At 24.8% G+C, this 16,666-nt stretch overlaps 2 protein-coding genes across 3 annotated transcripts; both read left to right on the forward strand.

Moving 5' to 3' along the window:
- The first annotated feature begins 4,437 nt into the window (after positions 1–4,437).
- On the forward strand, positions 4,438–6,964 carry LOC145843981 (RAB6-interacting golgin-like). 2 transcript variants are annotated; one of them, XM_082951283.1, is made up of 3 exons: positions 4,438–4,441; positions 5,370–5,953; positions 6,282–6,964. In XM_082951283.1, exons 2-3 carry the CDS (start codon positions 5,387–5,389, stop codon positions 6,570–6,572), a joined length of 858 nt encoding a protein of 285 aa, XP_082807409.1. In that variant the 5' UTR covers positions 4,438–4,441; positions 5,370–5,386; the 3' UTR covers positions 6,573–6,964. The 2 variants fall into 2 exon arrangements, with proteins under 2 accessions (XP_082807409.1, XP_082807408.1); XM_082951282.1 differs by lacking the exon at positions 4,438–4,441 and having other exon boundaries at positions 5,299–5,953.
- Positions 6,965–7,274: 310 nt separating this feature from the next.
- On the forward strand, positions 7,275–10,443 carry LOC145844552 (coatomer subunit zeta-1-like). Its single transcript, XM_082951949.1, has 5 exons — positions 7,275–8,092; positions 8,375–8,488; positions 8,758–8,841; positions 9,057–9,134; positions 9,480–10,443. The coding sequence occupies exons 1-5, from the start codon at positions 7,889–7,891 to the stop codon at positions 9,537–9,539; spliced, it is 540 nt and encodes a 179-aa protein (XP_082808075.1). The 5' UTR covers positions 7,275–7,888; the 3' UTR covers positions 9,540–10,443.
- Positions 10,444–16,666: the final 6,223 nt, after the last annotated feature.

The following is a 16,666-nucleotide window of genomic DNA, read 5'->3' on the forward strand; positions in this document are numbered from 1 at the left end:
TAAGCAAAACCAACTAAATGTAATTTTTACACACAAAAGGTCATTAAAGTTTATGTTTTATGACAGTAACATTAAATATGTTACTATCATACTTATTTTAAAGTTTTTTTCGATGGATCCTAAACTTAGCTACTTAGGCTTTTTTATAGAATAGCACTTTTGAACTTTACTTCAATAAAAAAATTCTAACTTAAAAACGATTGATCAAACTGAAAGTTTTATTCATTTATAAACAGCGCTGTAGAGAAGAAAGTTTTTAGTGATAAAAGTTTTCAGTTAAAACAATTAAAACTCATGCAAATATGATGCTTTGTGCAAAAGAAAGTGAATCTCTAATTTTGAGACCCGTTTGCTTCGGGCTTTTATTATTTTTAAAGTAGATAAATTGAAATATACAGATTTATAATTTTAATCTAAAACTCATGAAAATAATTTGAACAAAACTTTGTTTTGAAATATTTTTTATCAATTTATATAAAAACAAGTTTTTATGATTTTGCACCAGCAGAGATATGCATAGTTACTTTAAAACATTACATGAAAGTTTAATTATCAAAATAATGTATTATTTTAATTTTAAGTATATATTTCTTCTAAGTATAAAATTTTTAAGATATTAACACTAGATTTTTTAAACACAAATACTTATAATTTGAAATAAACATTATAAAAAATATATGGGTGTTGAAATTTTGGAGTTTAATAAACTTGAAATTAACAAAATATATGAGATATGTTATTTTTAGATTAAAAAATTTAGTGACCAAGTCTGACATAACAAATTTTAACATTTTTTTACAGTTTCTAATTAATTAAATATCTGTTATAAAAATTGTTATAAAAAAAGTTATATAAAAATTGTAAAATATATTATTTTTAAGATGTCTTATTGAACGACGATATAAGCACTCATAACATTTGGTCCGAGGACCTGGTGTGGTGCACTTTCGGTGATCCAGTCGTACACACCTTTTTAACGGCTTGTCCAGGACAAAAGTTAAAAATACAATTAGGCTTATTAACCACTTTGAATACGCAGTGTTCGATAACTTTTGCAAGCATAATAGACTAAAAAGATTTAAATTTATTTAAACTTACATTTTCAAATAAAAAATACTCGTAAACTATCTTTATTCGTTCTTTCATTGCGACAAAAATTTGCGACATTTTAACGACCTTGTTAGTATATCTTTAATAAAGAAATTCAAAGTTAGTAAAGAGAATAATTTAGTATTAGTTTCCATAAGTATAAAAAATGAAATATAAATAATAAACAGCTTTTTCAAGCTGTTGTAATACAACCAAGTAAATTCTTTTTCGTAAAAGAAAGGTTGTAATCCTGGTAATTTAGTTATCAAAGCAACTATAAGCCAGAAAAGTCATTTTTATATGCAAGCTGACGTATTAAAAAATTACCTATTTAGTTACACTGTAGCTAAAATGTTAATAATAACAAGTTGTAAGTTAGATATACTAAAGATTCGTTTGAATTTTTTGGTAAAAAACATCTAGTTTTTTCTTTTGGTACTCTTACATGTAATTTTCTAGTGTTTTGGTTTGCTAAATAATTAAAATCTATTTTCATTTAAATACAGTTGAAATTAACATATAACAACTTAAATTAACAAAATAATGTTAATAATCTTTTATGAAGATTAAGTTTTGTACAAATGGATCATTAAAATTTTTTTTTATATATTTTAATCACAGTCCCTCAAATTTATCTATGTGTTAATTTTATTTTAGCTGTGTATAAGTTTTACTTAGACAATATAAAAATATCAAAACTATATGACATGTTCATTAATAACTGATCAAGAAATTTAAATTTTGCTAAAGTATTACTATAGTTGTATTTTAACTTTCTTATTCAAACTATCATTTAAAATTAATGTTTTTTTACTTCTTACTAATACAAATACTATTGTTGTAAATTCAAGGTTATTTTATTGATGTTTTTTTGGGCTGCATAAGTTAGCATAGTAAAAATGTGATTCAAATTTTGATTTTACTGTGGATTTGGTCTGTGAAGTTTACCTAAAAAATGATGGATTAAAGCTCAAAAAATTTTAAGTTATAACATTAAAAATTATAAAATTAAAAAGCGACTGTACTTGTTTTTTAATATTGTTTTTATAAGTTAAAAGTATACAAAGTTTTAACATCACTATATTTTTTTCATTTTATATTAAATAGATTTTTTGCAAAGTTTGGGTATATTTTATGCAGAATTAGATTTATAAGAAGTCTAAAGTTACAAGCTTAGCAACAAAGTATATTTTTAAAGTAGAGTTCAAACATTTGTAAGTCAGGGTTGCCATAAAACCTGGAATTTGAGAAATTTTGAAAAAACCTTGAGATTTGAGCAAAAATCACTAAAAAACCTGGAATTCTAAACAATTTTTACATGTTAAATAGTAAAATTTTAATTTGACGCAAAAAATCTACCATAGAGATACAACTTTTTTGTCATCATCAAACATTTTTATTAAAAAAACACATAAAACAGTATCTTACAGATATGTTTTCAATGTTTTTAAACTTAACTTTAAACTAAAATTAGACTCAAAAATGTGTACTTTTAAAAACCTTGAAGAAGATTCTCAAAAAAAATTGGCAAGGAAATTGTACATAAGTCCAAAATACATAAATTACAATCTTAATCAAGTTCTTTTTTATATAAAAGTCACAACAATCACTGTAGCCTACATATAATAAATCTAAAAAATTGGAACCTAAAGAGAGTTAATGTCTTATATAGTTTTGTTTTAAATTTTTCATTTAAGTTGACATTTTCATAAGTTTTAATCTAAATGTAAAATTAAAATAATTATTTATATTTGAAATTAATAATTGTCAAAATATAAACATTTTGTTATAGTCTCAATTTAACTTTTCTCATGAGTTTGACATTTAATTTTCACTGCAGGAATCTTTTGTATAATATAATGTTTGAAATAACATAATCAGAATAAGATTGAGAACTTGGTAATGTTAAATATTTCAAATTTCAAAATTTGCTTTTAAGCAGTAAGTCTGCTAAAGTATAACCTAGCACCAGGGTTGTTAAAAAACCTGTAACTTGACAATTTAGGCAAAAACCTGAAATTTAAGAAACTTAAAAAAAAGTAGGAATTGCAAACAAAAATCACTAAATGTAAAGTAACAAAATTTTGATTAGATACAAAAAATATATTATAAAAACAGAATTTTTTTCGTATCATTTAAGTTTTTCTTGTTAAAAAACACATTTAAAGTAGCTTTACAGTCTTTTCAGTAGATTTATACTACAAAGACTTTTATCTTAAATATATATAACTTTCCACTAAATAAAGCAATCATATTTTTACATAAAATGACCTTAAAAAACAAGTCAATACACTGAGACCTAAAAGTATTGTAAGCTTTCTTTTTAAAATATGTGCTTATAATTTTTTGGCTGTTATGTTTCAATATTTCAGGTACTTGTTTTACTGACATCAACATCAAGGTAGCCACACACTCAGGATGTATTAATTTTTTTTAAATCTCAGGATGGCTCATTATAATCCAGGATGTTTTAAGTTTGTTTTTTTCAACTCAGGCTGACTCAGGATAGTTTTTTTTTGTTTTGTAAAAAACTCAAGATATTTCTGAAAATCTAAACCCGGTTTGTTCTAGATTTTGAATGAGATTTAGTTTCAATATTGTCTTATTTTGTTAAAGAACTTGATTTATAATGATATGAACAGTAAATTTTTAAGGGCTGGAAAAAGTTCAGGATGACTCAGGACATCAGTTCAAGGCAGTTTGTAAATATTTTAGGACAGATTTTATGACTTAAAGAGTGGCAGTCCTGCTGTAATTTTTGCTAATATAAAATTATGTTTTTGCATTTTAATTTCCTCTAAAAAAAAATCATTCAGGACTTCTAAAAGTAGGTCAAAGAAACTAAAATATTTTTATTGAAAAAATTAGAATGCCTTTAACATAAGTTAAAAAAGTATATTTATGGTTTTTTACATAGTTTTAAATTTTGTAAAATTTTATTGAAAAATAACTTGTTGTTGTATATTAAGAAGATTTAAAATTACTCAAATAAGTTTCTGTTAACTTGTTTTTTTTTTAATCAGCATTTTTAGGCTGTAGATTGTTTTGTTTAATATAAGTATCTATATATTAATATAATTTTTCACTTCACAATGAGTAAACTTTGAAGTTTTTTTTTTGTAATATGCCTTTTGAAAGCTTGAACGCTTCCCTAAGTAACCCAGTCTAGATTTAAGTTAAAACTAAGTTGAAATGTTAAAAAATATGATGTGGTTTAAATAAGTTTTTTACCGCGCCAGGTAGCTGGCCAATATCTGTATATGACCAAAACTATATTTGAGAAAAAAAAGTTTTTGGTCTGCGCTGAATCTTGATTTTAAGAATGTTTCAACTGGACAAGAGTTTGGATCCGGTAAAGCTTGTTATTAATTTTTCTAAATAAATATAATTCTTTTTATTTATCCAGGCTCTACTTAAAAATAGGTCAAATTTTATTAAGAAAAAAAATTTAAATTAACTTAAACAGCTCTTTTTTCTTAAAACAGTAAGTTTTTTGCTTACAAAATTATCAATAAGTTAACTTGCTTACGCATGTAAAATATATTAAGTCTAAGTTTTTTTGAGCTTATTATTCTTGTTGCACACAAAGAGTAATTTTTTTTAGTTTGTAAATATTGATTGCAGGTTTTACATAGCTGCAAACTAAGTTTGCTCTGTAAATTAAAACTTATATATTAATCTGACTCAGATAAGCATTTGATGACTCATTTTGTTTATAAGTTTAATATTGATTGTTATTATTGTTTAAGTGTTGTTAAAAAAATCAAAGCACGCTTTGTGAACATGTAAGTTTTGAAATTAATATTTTGATAATTAAGTTCTAATATAAAAGTGGTGTAAGTTTTATTTCTAACCAATTTTTTAATAAATATCTACTAGATGGCACATATAAAAATACTGCTTTTAAATGATATATTAACTTTTTAACAACATTCTATTTCATGTTTTTAAACAGAAATGTTAGTTTATTGTTTTTTTATTAAATACAGTACATACTATTAATAAAATGATTGTGGATTTTTCCTTGATTTTTTTACAATTTAAGTAGAAATTGTTTTATATATTTAAAAAGTAGTTTTAGTGTGTATTGTGCTCAAAAATATCTCATGTAAAACTAATTTTGCATTATTACCTTTATATTTAATTACTATATTTTCAAATTAATAGTATCACTTTAAAACTAATTAACAACTAATATTTGATAGCCTACATGCACTATTAAACTTTAAATAAAATTAAGATAATTGCATATAAAATGGCTGACTGGCAAGGCTTCACAGATGCAGATTTGAAACGAATGCAGAAAGCTGGCGGTGAAGGTCCAAAAATAGTGAAACCAGTTATCAGGAAAACCACTCAACAAAGCAACAAGAAACCTATCAATAAAAGACCTGTTAAACCAAAGCAAAAAGCTGATAAAACCTTGCCTCAATCAGCTTATTTGGGCAAGGCGAAATGTGAAGTGGAAGAAAAAGTTGTTGAGAGTGTTGAAGAAAAACAGCCAACTGAGAAGACCTCAGTAAAACCAGAAACCCAAGCCCAAACACAAAGTTCTGAGGAAATAAAAGAAAAAGAGCTCATAACAGACGAAAAAGAAGTACAAAACAAAGAAATGCAGAAATTGGAAAATGTCCACAGGAGGCAAAAAGAAATGGAAGAAAAGAACAGGAGAAAGAAAGACCTGCTGTCAAAAGAAATTGCCATGAGGAAGAAGAAAGCGTTGGCAGAATCCAGCAAGCTTGTGAAGGTGCAGGCAGAACTGGCAAAGTTGGATCAATTATTGAGTAATGATGTTTCTGTTGTGAGGGATAAGATAGACGATGCTTGTTACGAGTACAACCAGGCTAAAAAAAGATTTGAACAGGTTTTTTTTTTGATTTTATTATATAAGAAATAAAACTATTATGTTTATAAGCATAAACAAGTATGATAAACAAGTACCAGTTTAGTTTTTGTGCATTAATTTAAAAACTAATTTTATGATTTATTTATTTTAATAGTCTTCTTTATATATTTTTAATAAAAAAGTGACAAGACAAATGTAGAAGAACTTTCAGATAATATTTCAATTAACCTGATTAGTTTTATTATAACTAAAAAAATATACAAAAAACAAAAATTTAATTTGCGGCAAAACTAGAATTGTCAACTATAAAAACCTAAATGTTTTTTAAACTAATTTTAATATTCAGGCTGAACAAGAATACATCCAGTCAAAGATGGACCTCCACAAGAAGACAACTTTGAAGGAAGACCTTACAGAACATTTGTACCATCTTATAGAGGCAAATGAAGAAAGAAAATCTAAAAAGTTGGAAGAGCTCTTGCATGCTCTGGACGTTGAAGAAAGTGAACAAAATGAAAATAGGACAGAACAATTGGATAAACCAGTACAAAATAAAACTGAAAATATGGTGAAAAAAGAACAGAAGTTAGAAAACACTACTGCTAGCTTACATGGTGGCAGTAGTGAGAAAATTTAGCTTATTTTTTGAGTATGTTTAATGTTTGCTTTAATGCATAAAAATTTTAATGAGTTAATTAGTTTGAATTGAATGTTTAAACTAAACAAACTGTCAATGATTTTGGTTTGATAATTTCTCAACAGATGTTCATATTGTGTTTAATTTTTTAGTATTTATGTATAGTTGCCTATTTTTAGCTGAATAATCAAAAACTAAATGTTATTTGTATAATTTTCATAAACATTCACATAATATTCTCAATACACTTGTTTAATAGTTTAAATCATTTAACTTAAAGTTTTTTATTTATACAGCAAACTATTTTGTATATAAAGCATAGATCTACCTACATAATAAGATGAGTGAGCTTCTTATTACATTTTTTTGTGTTTATTTCAAATAACTTTTATTAACAACCTGTGTCTTGTTTTAAAAATCTATATAAGCAGTAATCAATATTTTTGTCTAGTCATTTTTACATTTTTTGAAGCAAGCACTAGTTTTTTTATATATAAATGTACAGAGTTATAATTTGATATCCAACCTCAATTTTATTCACATATTTTAAATGACTATATAACTTGTCATATTTTTTAGTTTAAGTTGAATGTGGTACATTTTTTTTCTTATTTTAACTCTTTGTAGTATTTAATTTTATTCCCTGAATTAGTATTATCTGAAGTGCTTGATTTTATTTTTAATTGATTTATAGTTTATAGTACCAAAATGTTGCTCCAATTTTATTCTGCTCCTTTAAACTTATGCATCATTTAAAAGTACTTTATTTTCTATTATGCATTTTCGAAAGATTTTATTCTGTTTTAGGTTTTAGAAAAATATAAAGTTATCACTTTTTAATATTACCTAAGCTTATTCGGAATAGTTTTTTTTTTGGTTATATCAAAATGTTCAAAAAAAACTTATATTTTTTGTATTTGTCTTAAGAATAGTATGAAGCCATTTAAGATACTTAAATTCAATCCTTACATTGTTAAGTGAAAATAAATTGCCACTCCTTACAAGTTGATGATTAAAATAAATATACTTTTTTTCACTTAACTTTTTTCACTTAATTTATTTATACTCTGCACAGATAACTCAGGCTTTTTTGTTCAAACTCGTCAAGTTGCAACCTTTTTTTTGCACAAAATTGTTTTAGCATTCTCATTACTTCACAGTTTTTAAATCCTATAGTTTTTCTTTCATAACAAAGAAGTACTAAATAAATAATAATTTAATAGTTTTCAAAATATTGATTTCAAAACAGACTTTTCAAACCACTCACAGATTAGAAACAGTTTATCCCACACAGACCATTTATATTAAAATAAAAAATGACCGACTGTCCATCCCTTTACAACATCAAAGCAATCATGATCATGGACAACGACGGCTCGAGGCTGCTGGCCAAGTATTATGACGACACAATATACCCGTCGTTGAGGGAACAGAAGAATTTCGAGAAACTTGTGTTCGATAAAACTCACAAAGCCGACAGTGAGATTGCTTTGTTGGAAGGACTCACTGTTGTTTACAAGGTTTGATTTATTTATCAATTACATACGATTTAAATTTATATTAAAGTGTTATATTTAAATTTTTGTCTGATAAAACCTACAAGGCAGTGAGACTTCTTTATTTGAAGGATTCACTGTTGTATACAAGGTTTAAATTTTTCAATCTTAAAAAGCTTATTACTTAAACAATTGTCATGGTGTATATAAATATATATTTTTTTTTAGCTTTTTATCAAACGGAAATGTAAGTTCCTCTACTTAATATTATATAATAAATGTATATCTGATTTCATTATGTTGCAGGGAAATGTAGACTTGTTCTTCTATGTAGTCGGTTCATCAACTGAAAATGAACTTCTCCTCACTGCGGTGCTCCAGTGTTTGTACGATTCAATCAACACTCTACTGAGAAAACAGGTGAGAACATAAACTTGATTGTTTAATTCAATAGTTTTAATTAAGTAGTTTTTTACCTATGTTCTAGTGATAATAACATAAAAAACTCTGATCATTATTTAAACTTTGTTTATTTATTTTAATGAAAGGAAATTTGAAAATTGACATTATAACTTTAGTTTTAAACAACTTGATATGTTTGTCTTGTAACTAAAAAGTTTGTAAATTTAATAGTATGTTAAGAAAGTAGACTAAGTATTCCCTTCCAAAATAACTTTTAATTGCAATAGGTTGAGAAAAAGTCCTTGTTGAAGCACTTGGACTCGATACTGCTGATCTTGGACGAAATGGTTGACTGTGGGGTTGTCATGCAGGTTAAAAATTTATAATAAAATTATTATTTACACATACTAGCTACACTTATGTTACTATGCACATTAAATCATAAATTATTAATATTTTTATTATGTTGTTATGCAGATTTGTTATTGTATTCGTTATTATAAGTACATACATATTTGTGTTTATGTAGACCAATAAACAATGTAATAATAAGATTTAACTTAATTATATATTTTTTATTATGCAGGTGGACTCAAACCAGGTGTTGGACCAGATTGTCATGAGAGGTGATGATTTGCCACTAGCTGAACAGAGCATTTCACAGGTACTTTTGTTTGTTGTTTTTTTTTGACAGTTCATTTTAAAATGAAAATATTGATATAATATAATACATACATAATTACAAATTTTTCTGAATAAATTGAAATTTTTAACAGTAATATATACTTGTAAAATTAACTTTGGTAAAAATAGTTTGTTTAAAATTTGATAAAAGATTTTAATAAAGTTTTCAAAGTACATTTTAAGATTTTTTTAGCCAAGTTAATTTTAAGCTAGATATTTATATTAATTACATCTACAAGTTATAATTATCTTGGAATTATAAATCCTCATGTGATTATTTCAAGGGAAGTATCAAAACAATTTCTAAATTGAAAAAATTCCACAGGTCATTCAATCAGCCAAAAGTCAGATCTCAACCCAGATAAAATGGTCCCTGTTAAAGTAAAGTTTTAATTAAGGGGATTTTTAATTGAATGTCAGCTCTTAAATTTAGTTAAACTGCTCTTAACTCTTACTCCTTAAGTAATTAAACAGGGATTTAATATTAATTAAATAAAATACTAGAAAAATAATAAGATTATTTTCATCTGACTTACATACTTATTATCCTACAATAACTTTTATTGTAAAAATATATTTTTTTTATTTTCTTACAGCAGCACCATAAGTTTTGTTTTTAACATTTTAAGGTGATAGAAATTTAACATAACTTGATTGTTTTTGGAAAACTAACTTAAACCGAACTTTCTTTTTACTGTAATAAATTTTTAATGTTAAGTAAAGACTCCAAAAAAGTTACAGCATGTTATGAAAATTATTTTCTAATTAGAAAATTAATTTTATACATAGTTTTCAAAATTTTTATTTACCTTTTCCAGTTTAGACTTAATGGTTATGATGTTATTAGATATTTCAATTCGTTTTATGTTAAAACTTTTAATAAACTTTAGGTCAAGTAAAGTTTTTAATTGATAACATAAAAAATGTTAAGTTTTAAGTAGTAGCTGCACTAGTAAAAGTGTTATTTTTAAAACTTGTGCTTTTATATTTTAATAATTAGTAAATATATTTTTCATTGTAATTATTCTAACAGTTTTGGACACAAGTTTAGTATTAAATGACTTTTTTAAATTTTTATTTGTATGTTGGTGCCGTTGATATTTATTTGTACAAAAAAAAGTCTTGTAAACTGTCTTTTAATTTCTACACATTTATAACATTTGTCTTTCGTATTTTACATAAATGTATTTTTTATTTACTGCAATATATGTGAACTTTAAGATTCTTATAAAATATTTTAGTGCATTTATTGTTTGTTAAAATGTAAAAATAAAGGAGTTGTAATTTTATATGTGTTTATAAGATTGTGTTTACATACATTTATAAATTAATTATGGGATATGTTTTATATTATGGTTAAATTTGTTTAAATTAGTAAAAATGTAAATGTTTTTAATTGTTTTTGCGAGTGTATTAGTACTTGGTTTTTTGAAAGAGTTGCATACTATAAAGCATGAAAAATAAGAAATCAATATAACTAGAAAATTTAGCTCAGTCAAGATGTATTTTAAGTTTTTGTATATTCAATTTATTAATATAAAATATTCGTCTAAACCCGGCAAACTGCGGACCGCCTAGCATAAATTTGTTACCTACAAATGTTTTTTAACTTGACAACAGCATGTTTTAAAAACAAAAATTTAAGATGTTTCTAAATTAAGTTGTTAAAATAAGCAAAAAAATCTAATAACAATAAAAGAATAATCTTTTTTGTATTTTTTCTTCATTTTTTTTCTCAGGTCGCACAGAAAACCAGTCAAAATTTCAGTTTTGAAAATACATTTTCTTAGTATAATAACATTTAAGATTTGCATTGTTAAAATTATTTATTGGTCCAACCATTCCAAAATAAACAAGTCTTAACTGCATTCAGATAGTTATAAAAACTTATTAGTATAACAGTTATGAAATACTTTAAAGTTTAATTTAGTAATTAAATTATAAATGAAAACTATGTTTACCTACAGAAAAAACAACTTCTGCAGCTAATCCAGGGGTCGGCAGGCATTTAATGGTCGCGGACAAAATTTTAAAATAAAATATTTGCGGGGCGCAGTTTGAGTTTTGACTCATAAAAACATGAAGATTGATAAACAAGTCTATTTAGTTTTTACTCTTAATTTCAGACCCCAGAATAATGGGTGCACGACTATTCCAATTCGGACAACTCAAATTCTTAGAAAAAAAATGAAAGGGCAACAACTAAAAAAGTAATGCACATTTGTCAAATATAAAAAATACATATGTAGGTCCTATTAATATCTACAAGCCATTTTCTTCTTTTTGCAAAAAATTAAATATTTTTTGATATATGGTTCAAATAAAGTAAAAAAAATAGTGATTTTTAGTAATTTCAAAGTATCTTAAAAAGTATTTAATAATTTGAAAAAAAAGTGGCTTGTAGATATTGATAAGGTCTACATAAGCATTTTTTATTTATTTTATATTATTTTTTAAGATATAGTCTTCTAATTATTTTTTTAAGAGTTTGAGTTGTCGGAATTTGAATTGTCCGAATTTGAATTGTCATGTAACCCACTATAAGCCGCATGTTACTTTTCATAGGCCGCATCCCACTGAAAGCAAAATTCTCGCGGGCCGCAGTTTGCCAACTTCTGCACTAATCTAGCAAAAAATAATTCAAGAATAAAAAGTTTAATGCTGAACTATTGCACCAAAAATAAAAAATAAACACAGTCAAATTTTCACATTAAAACAGTTTAGCTACATAAAATACAATCACTAATTTTGTTTTAAAAAAATTAATGAATTTTTGAAAAAGTCATAAAATGATAAGTTTTTTATGAATTTCAATAGTAACATATATGTAGTTATATGTGTTTTTTTAAGTTCTGTAGCTTTGAGAGAATTGCTGCAAATTTTTTAGTACACCAATATTTTAAAATTTGTCAATAATTATTTTTATTTCCTTAGAAAATAGTTATTAGTAAATTATATTTAAACCTTGTGCACAGAGTTTTATGCGTTTTAAAACAAACTAAAAACTACTAAATGATATTTTAATTTACTGAAACTAAATATAATTATGTTTCTAACATTTACTAGCACACAGCATATTTTAAAAACATTCTAAGAAGCAATACTAATCGTGTAAATTTAAATGTGATGATTTACCTGTCTTTTTATTATACTCAAATGTTGTCTGTTAAACTCTAAACCATTGGTCGGCAAACTGTGGTCAGCAGTGTGATTTTCAGCAAAAGCATTTAAGAACTATAAAAGTTTTTGTGGTAAAAATGACTTGCTATTTAACCTCTAAGAACTAGTAATTGCTAGTGCTTTTTTATTGCATTTTTTATAACGGCTCTAGTCTAAAATAATCATATTTTACTATTAACTATAAGCTTTAAAAATAACTGCGGCCCGCGGAAGACTTTTTTTTAAATGGTATTTTTTATCTTTTGAAAGAAAAGTTGCCCGCGTCTTACAAAAGGCTGCCAGTGTGCTATAAACACTGGGTCAACTAACAAATAAATATTTTATAATTTGATTTAAAAAAACTAAGAATTGTTAAAAAAGTTTAAGTACTTTTTAAAACTTATGTTTAAGTATAGCAAACAGTAATAGTTTTTAAGTAAACTAATTTCGAAATCTTACTATTTTATAGTAAAAATTACTTACTTAATTAAGCATCTCGACAATATCACGTCATAAAACTTGTTTATGTCTTTACAGATGTAATAATATGATATCTTCTACAGTCCCTTTAGTTTTAGGACTCATGTCTTTCAATAAGGCGGCAAAATTTTCAATAAGGAGCTTTTATTACAACTATCATTTTGTATTTCAACCATTAGCTACTACTTTACTTTTTACACTTGTGAAGACTATTATGTATACTAGAAAACTTTATTTCAAATTAGTTACAAAATGGTATACGTTTTGTCAACTTCTTTTAATTAGTCAAAAGTATTTATTAGAAATAAATTTTTAGAATATTCAACATGGACATATATATAACCATAACTTGTACATTTTTGTTAATATTTGTTTTTATAAATGAGGACTAAGGTAGGTTCGCAACAGTTTTTGTGCTTATAAAATATAACAAAAAATGTTAGATTTTAGGTCTAACTGTTGATTAATTACTTTTCTTGTGTTAGCAGCTAAGATTTTTTATAATGATTATAAAATAGTTTTATTTTGCTGAACAAACGTTAGCTATAGTAGAGTCTTAAAACAAATTAACAGGGAGACATTTAAAAGCAATAAGGTATCTATCATGTTTGTAAGAAATTTAACATAAAAAGAGTAAAGAAACTAAACATGAAATAAGAAGATTTAGGTTATTAAATTTTAATAGTACATTTAGCCATTAAAAATATTAGGCTACACAAAACAAGCTAGAATATTGTATACCATATCAAAAGTTAAGAAATATATTTTTTCAGTTAATGTTACTTATAAAAGATTGAATTTTATTAATTAATAAGAATTTAAATATAATAAAAGTGTAACATTACTGAGCGTACTTTAAGAATTTTTATTTTTATACTTTGTACTGTTGAACGTCTCGATAACCGATAATTTGTACACCAGGTCCTTAGACCAAATTTTTTGAGCGCTTTTTGTTATCGACCAATAAACAATATATATTGATTAATTGTTTTATTTTAAACAGTATAGTTTATTGAACGACAAAAAAAGCGCTCAAAATATTTGGACCTAGGACCTGGTGCACAAAAAAACCTTTTCGGTTATAAATATACAACTAAACCTGAAAGACATATAAATCATATTTTTTCTTGCTGTGTTTTAATCACTGGATTTTAGAACATTAAGAGATGCTTTAAATACTTCTGGTTCTTTAAATGCAAACTATTTAACAAAAGTATTTATTTTAATGTTATATATTTATTAACACTTCTTAAAATTAATTATGATCACAGTATAATGATATATGTATTTAAAATTAATGTTTTGTTTTTATGTTTTTATTTTCTGTTATGTAACTCTATGTTTAAAGAGTCGCCTTGTAACATTTACAATGCTTTTAAGAAACTTTTTTTTTTTGAAAAATCAAAACGTTTTGACAAACTTTTTTTGCGATGATAGTTAAAAGTATCCATTAAAAGGCACTATTTTGACTATTGAACAACAAATTAATTAAACAGTCAGCATAACAGACAAAGATAGCTCTATATATTGATTATTGAACGAAAAAAAAGCGCTCAAAAATTTGGTTCAAGGACCTAGTTTACGAAATAACCTTTCGGTTATCGAGTCATACACCTGGAAACACTTTTTATCTTTAACCAAAGGCAGCTTATAAATTTTTTAATATTACAAAAATAAATATGAAAAGCTTGTTTAAGACAAACAATATTGTTTAAACTGCAATTTAACACTGAGTGTTCTTAAACAAGGTAAACTAGGGTTGACTTAAAATAGTTTATTTCAACTCATTTTAAAGCTACACAGTTGAAAATACTGGGTTGAACTTGTCAGCAGATTTGAATTTTTCGAACTAAAAACTATTTTAGTTTTTACTGACATTTTAGCGATTAGCCTATTTGAAACAACATATTATTTATCTTGGAACTATTTTGGAATTTTTCTTTAACATGTTAAGATGTTGTTTAAATTAAAAGTTTGTTTTGAAACTTATCTATTATTAGATTAAGCTTTATGTTTATACTTTAACAACCAATTTTCAAAGCAATTTACTTTTATTTGTAACTATACAAACTTGGACATGGTTTTAAAAACATTTTGTTGTTTTTGAACTAGATTAAAAGGTGCTTAACAAAATAGGACACAGAAAAAAATAATAAGCAAAATTAGTTTAATAAAGTTTATTTTAAGCGCGTAACCTAAAGATATTTTCAATATTAACTAATTCATTTTAGTAAAAATAATCTTACTAAAACATATTTGTTTAATTTTTTACAATTTAAAATGTTACTGAAGTTTAAAATGTTTGAGGTTAACAAAAGTTTACTAAATTTTACAGGCTTATCCTAGCATAAACTTTTGAAACTGAAAATTTTTTAGGACAAGACTCATTAAAACAAATGCTTAAATTATTTAAAAAAAAGTATGGTTTAAAAGTTTAGTTTCTGTTGTAAGCGTTAATATGTTATTTTTTTGTAAAGTACATACTGAAATACGCTTTAAGGTTATCAAGAGCTTAAGATAAATTTGGTATTAAAATAGCTTTAAAATTTTTAACTTCTTTGTGCTACTTCTATTAAGCAATATTTTAGTCAAAAACTAATTATATATATATACTAGTTTGTTAGTTTTTTACCTGGATGAGAAAGCATTTAGACGCTGAAACGGCTGTTCCAGGCAAAAGTTTTTTCTTGTGTAACTAAATTTTTATATACTTATGAAACTATTAAATTAAGTATGTGAAAATTTCTAATTTTTAGTATTCTCTTATAAAGTATCAACAGAATCTGATAAACTTATTTATAGTTGTCAAATATATTTACGGTTATAAGTACGCATTTAAAATGTTGTATTCAAGTTTGTTTATTTTCTAACGACGTATTTATTTCAATAACCAAATACTGGACGTATACTGGCAACCAGAAAACAGAAAATGGCTACTTCCAAACAAAATTTCTGGACTCAAACGATGTAAACTCTTGCTATTTTCCAAAGAAATTAAGTAGTAAAAGGAAGTTTTATAAAGAACTTGTTGAAACTCACAGAGGGTTTTTGAATTTCAAAGTAGGCATTTATAACTTCCACAATTTCGAGTATGTTGATGTAGAAGTCAAATTGGCAGGTGTTAAGTTTTCTCTTCCCAGGATCTTCTTCTTTAATAACGAACTTGAACTATGATAAACAGTTATTAAGTAGTTAAGTTTTAAAACTTAATTTGAAACTTTTTTTTTCTGACATTCAAACGAATTTTTTTTTTTTGAAGTAGTGCAGATAAACTTTTTATAACTCAGTTAAGTTTAATATCTTAAGAGATTAAAATTTTCAAATCATTAAGAAAAGTTGCTATTTTTGTATAACATACTTTTTTAAGGCTTAGAAAAGGTTGAAATAATTTTAATTATTTTTTAACTGGTTAAACATTTCATAAAGCAAAACATCATCTAACTTACAAGTAATTAACATCAAAGTTTTATACGAGTATAAATAGTTACGAGTAGAATTGTTTTTAAATAATAATTTTAAAACGTTAAGAAAGAATGTAATCTTATAACGAACTAGTTTTAAACAAACTTTTTATTTAAATAACATCTTAAAATGTTTAAAACACATAAAAACTAACTAAACTATTTTACATACAACAATTGTATTTGTGACTGTTTATGCTCGTATACAACTTTGACATTAATTATGTACTTGTAAGTTAGATGATATTTGATCTTTGAAACAATACCCCACTATGTACCATAGTTTAATTATATTTATTTATCGACTATAATTAAATAGTTTTTAAATTAAAGGTTGTTTAGCATCAATATAATTCTTAATTTTTTTATTAATTCTTTTTGTAAAAAAACTTAATTCAAACCAATTTTTAAT

The sequence above is a fragment of the Thalia democratica genome, chromosome 9 (assembly GCF_965202585.1).
Source record: "Thalia democratica chromosome 9, ktThaDemo2.hap1.1, whole genome shotgun sequence".
NCBI lineage: Eukaryota > Metazoa > Chordata > Thaliacea > Salpida > Salpidae > Thalia > Thalia democratica.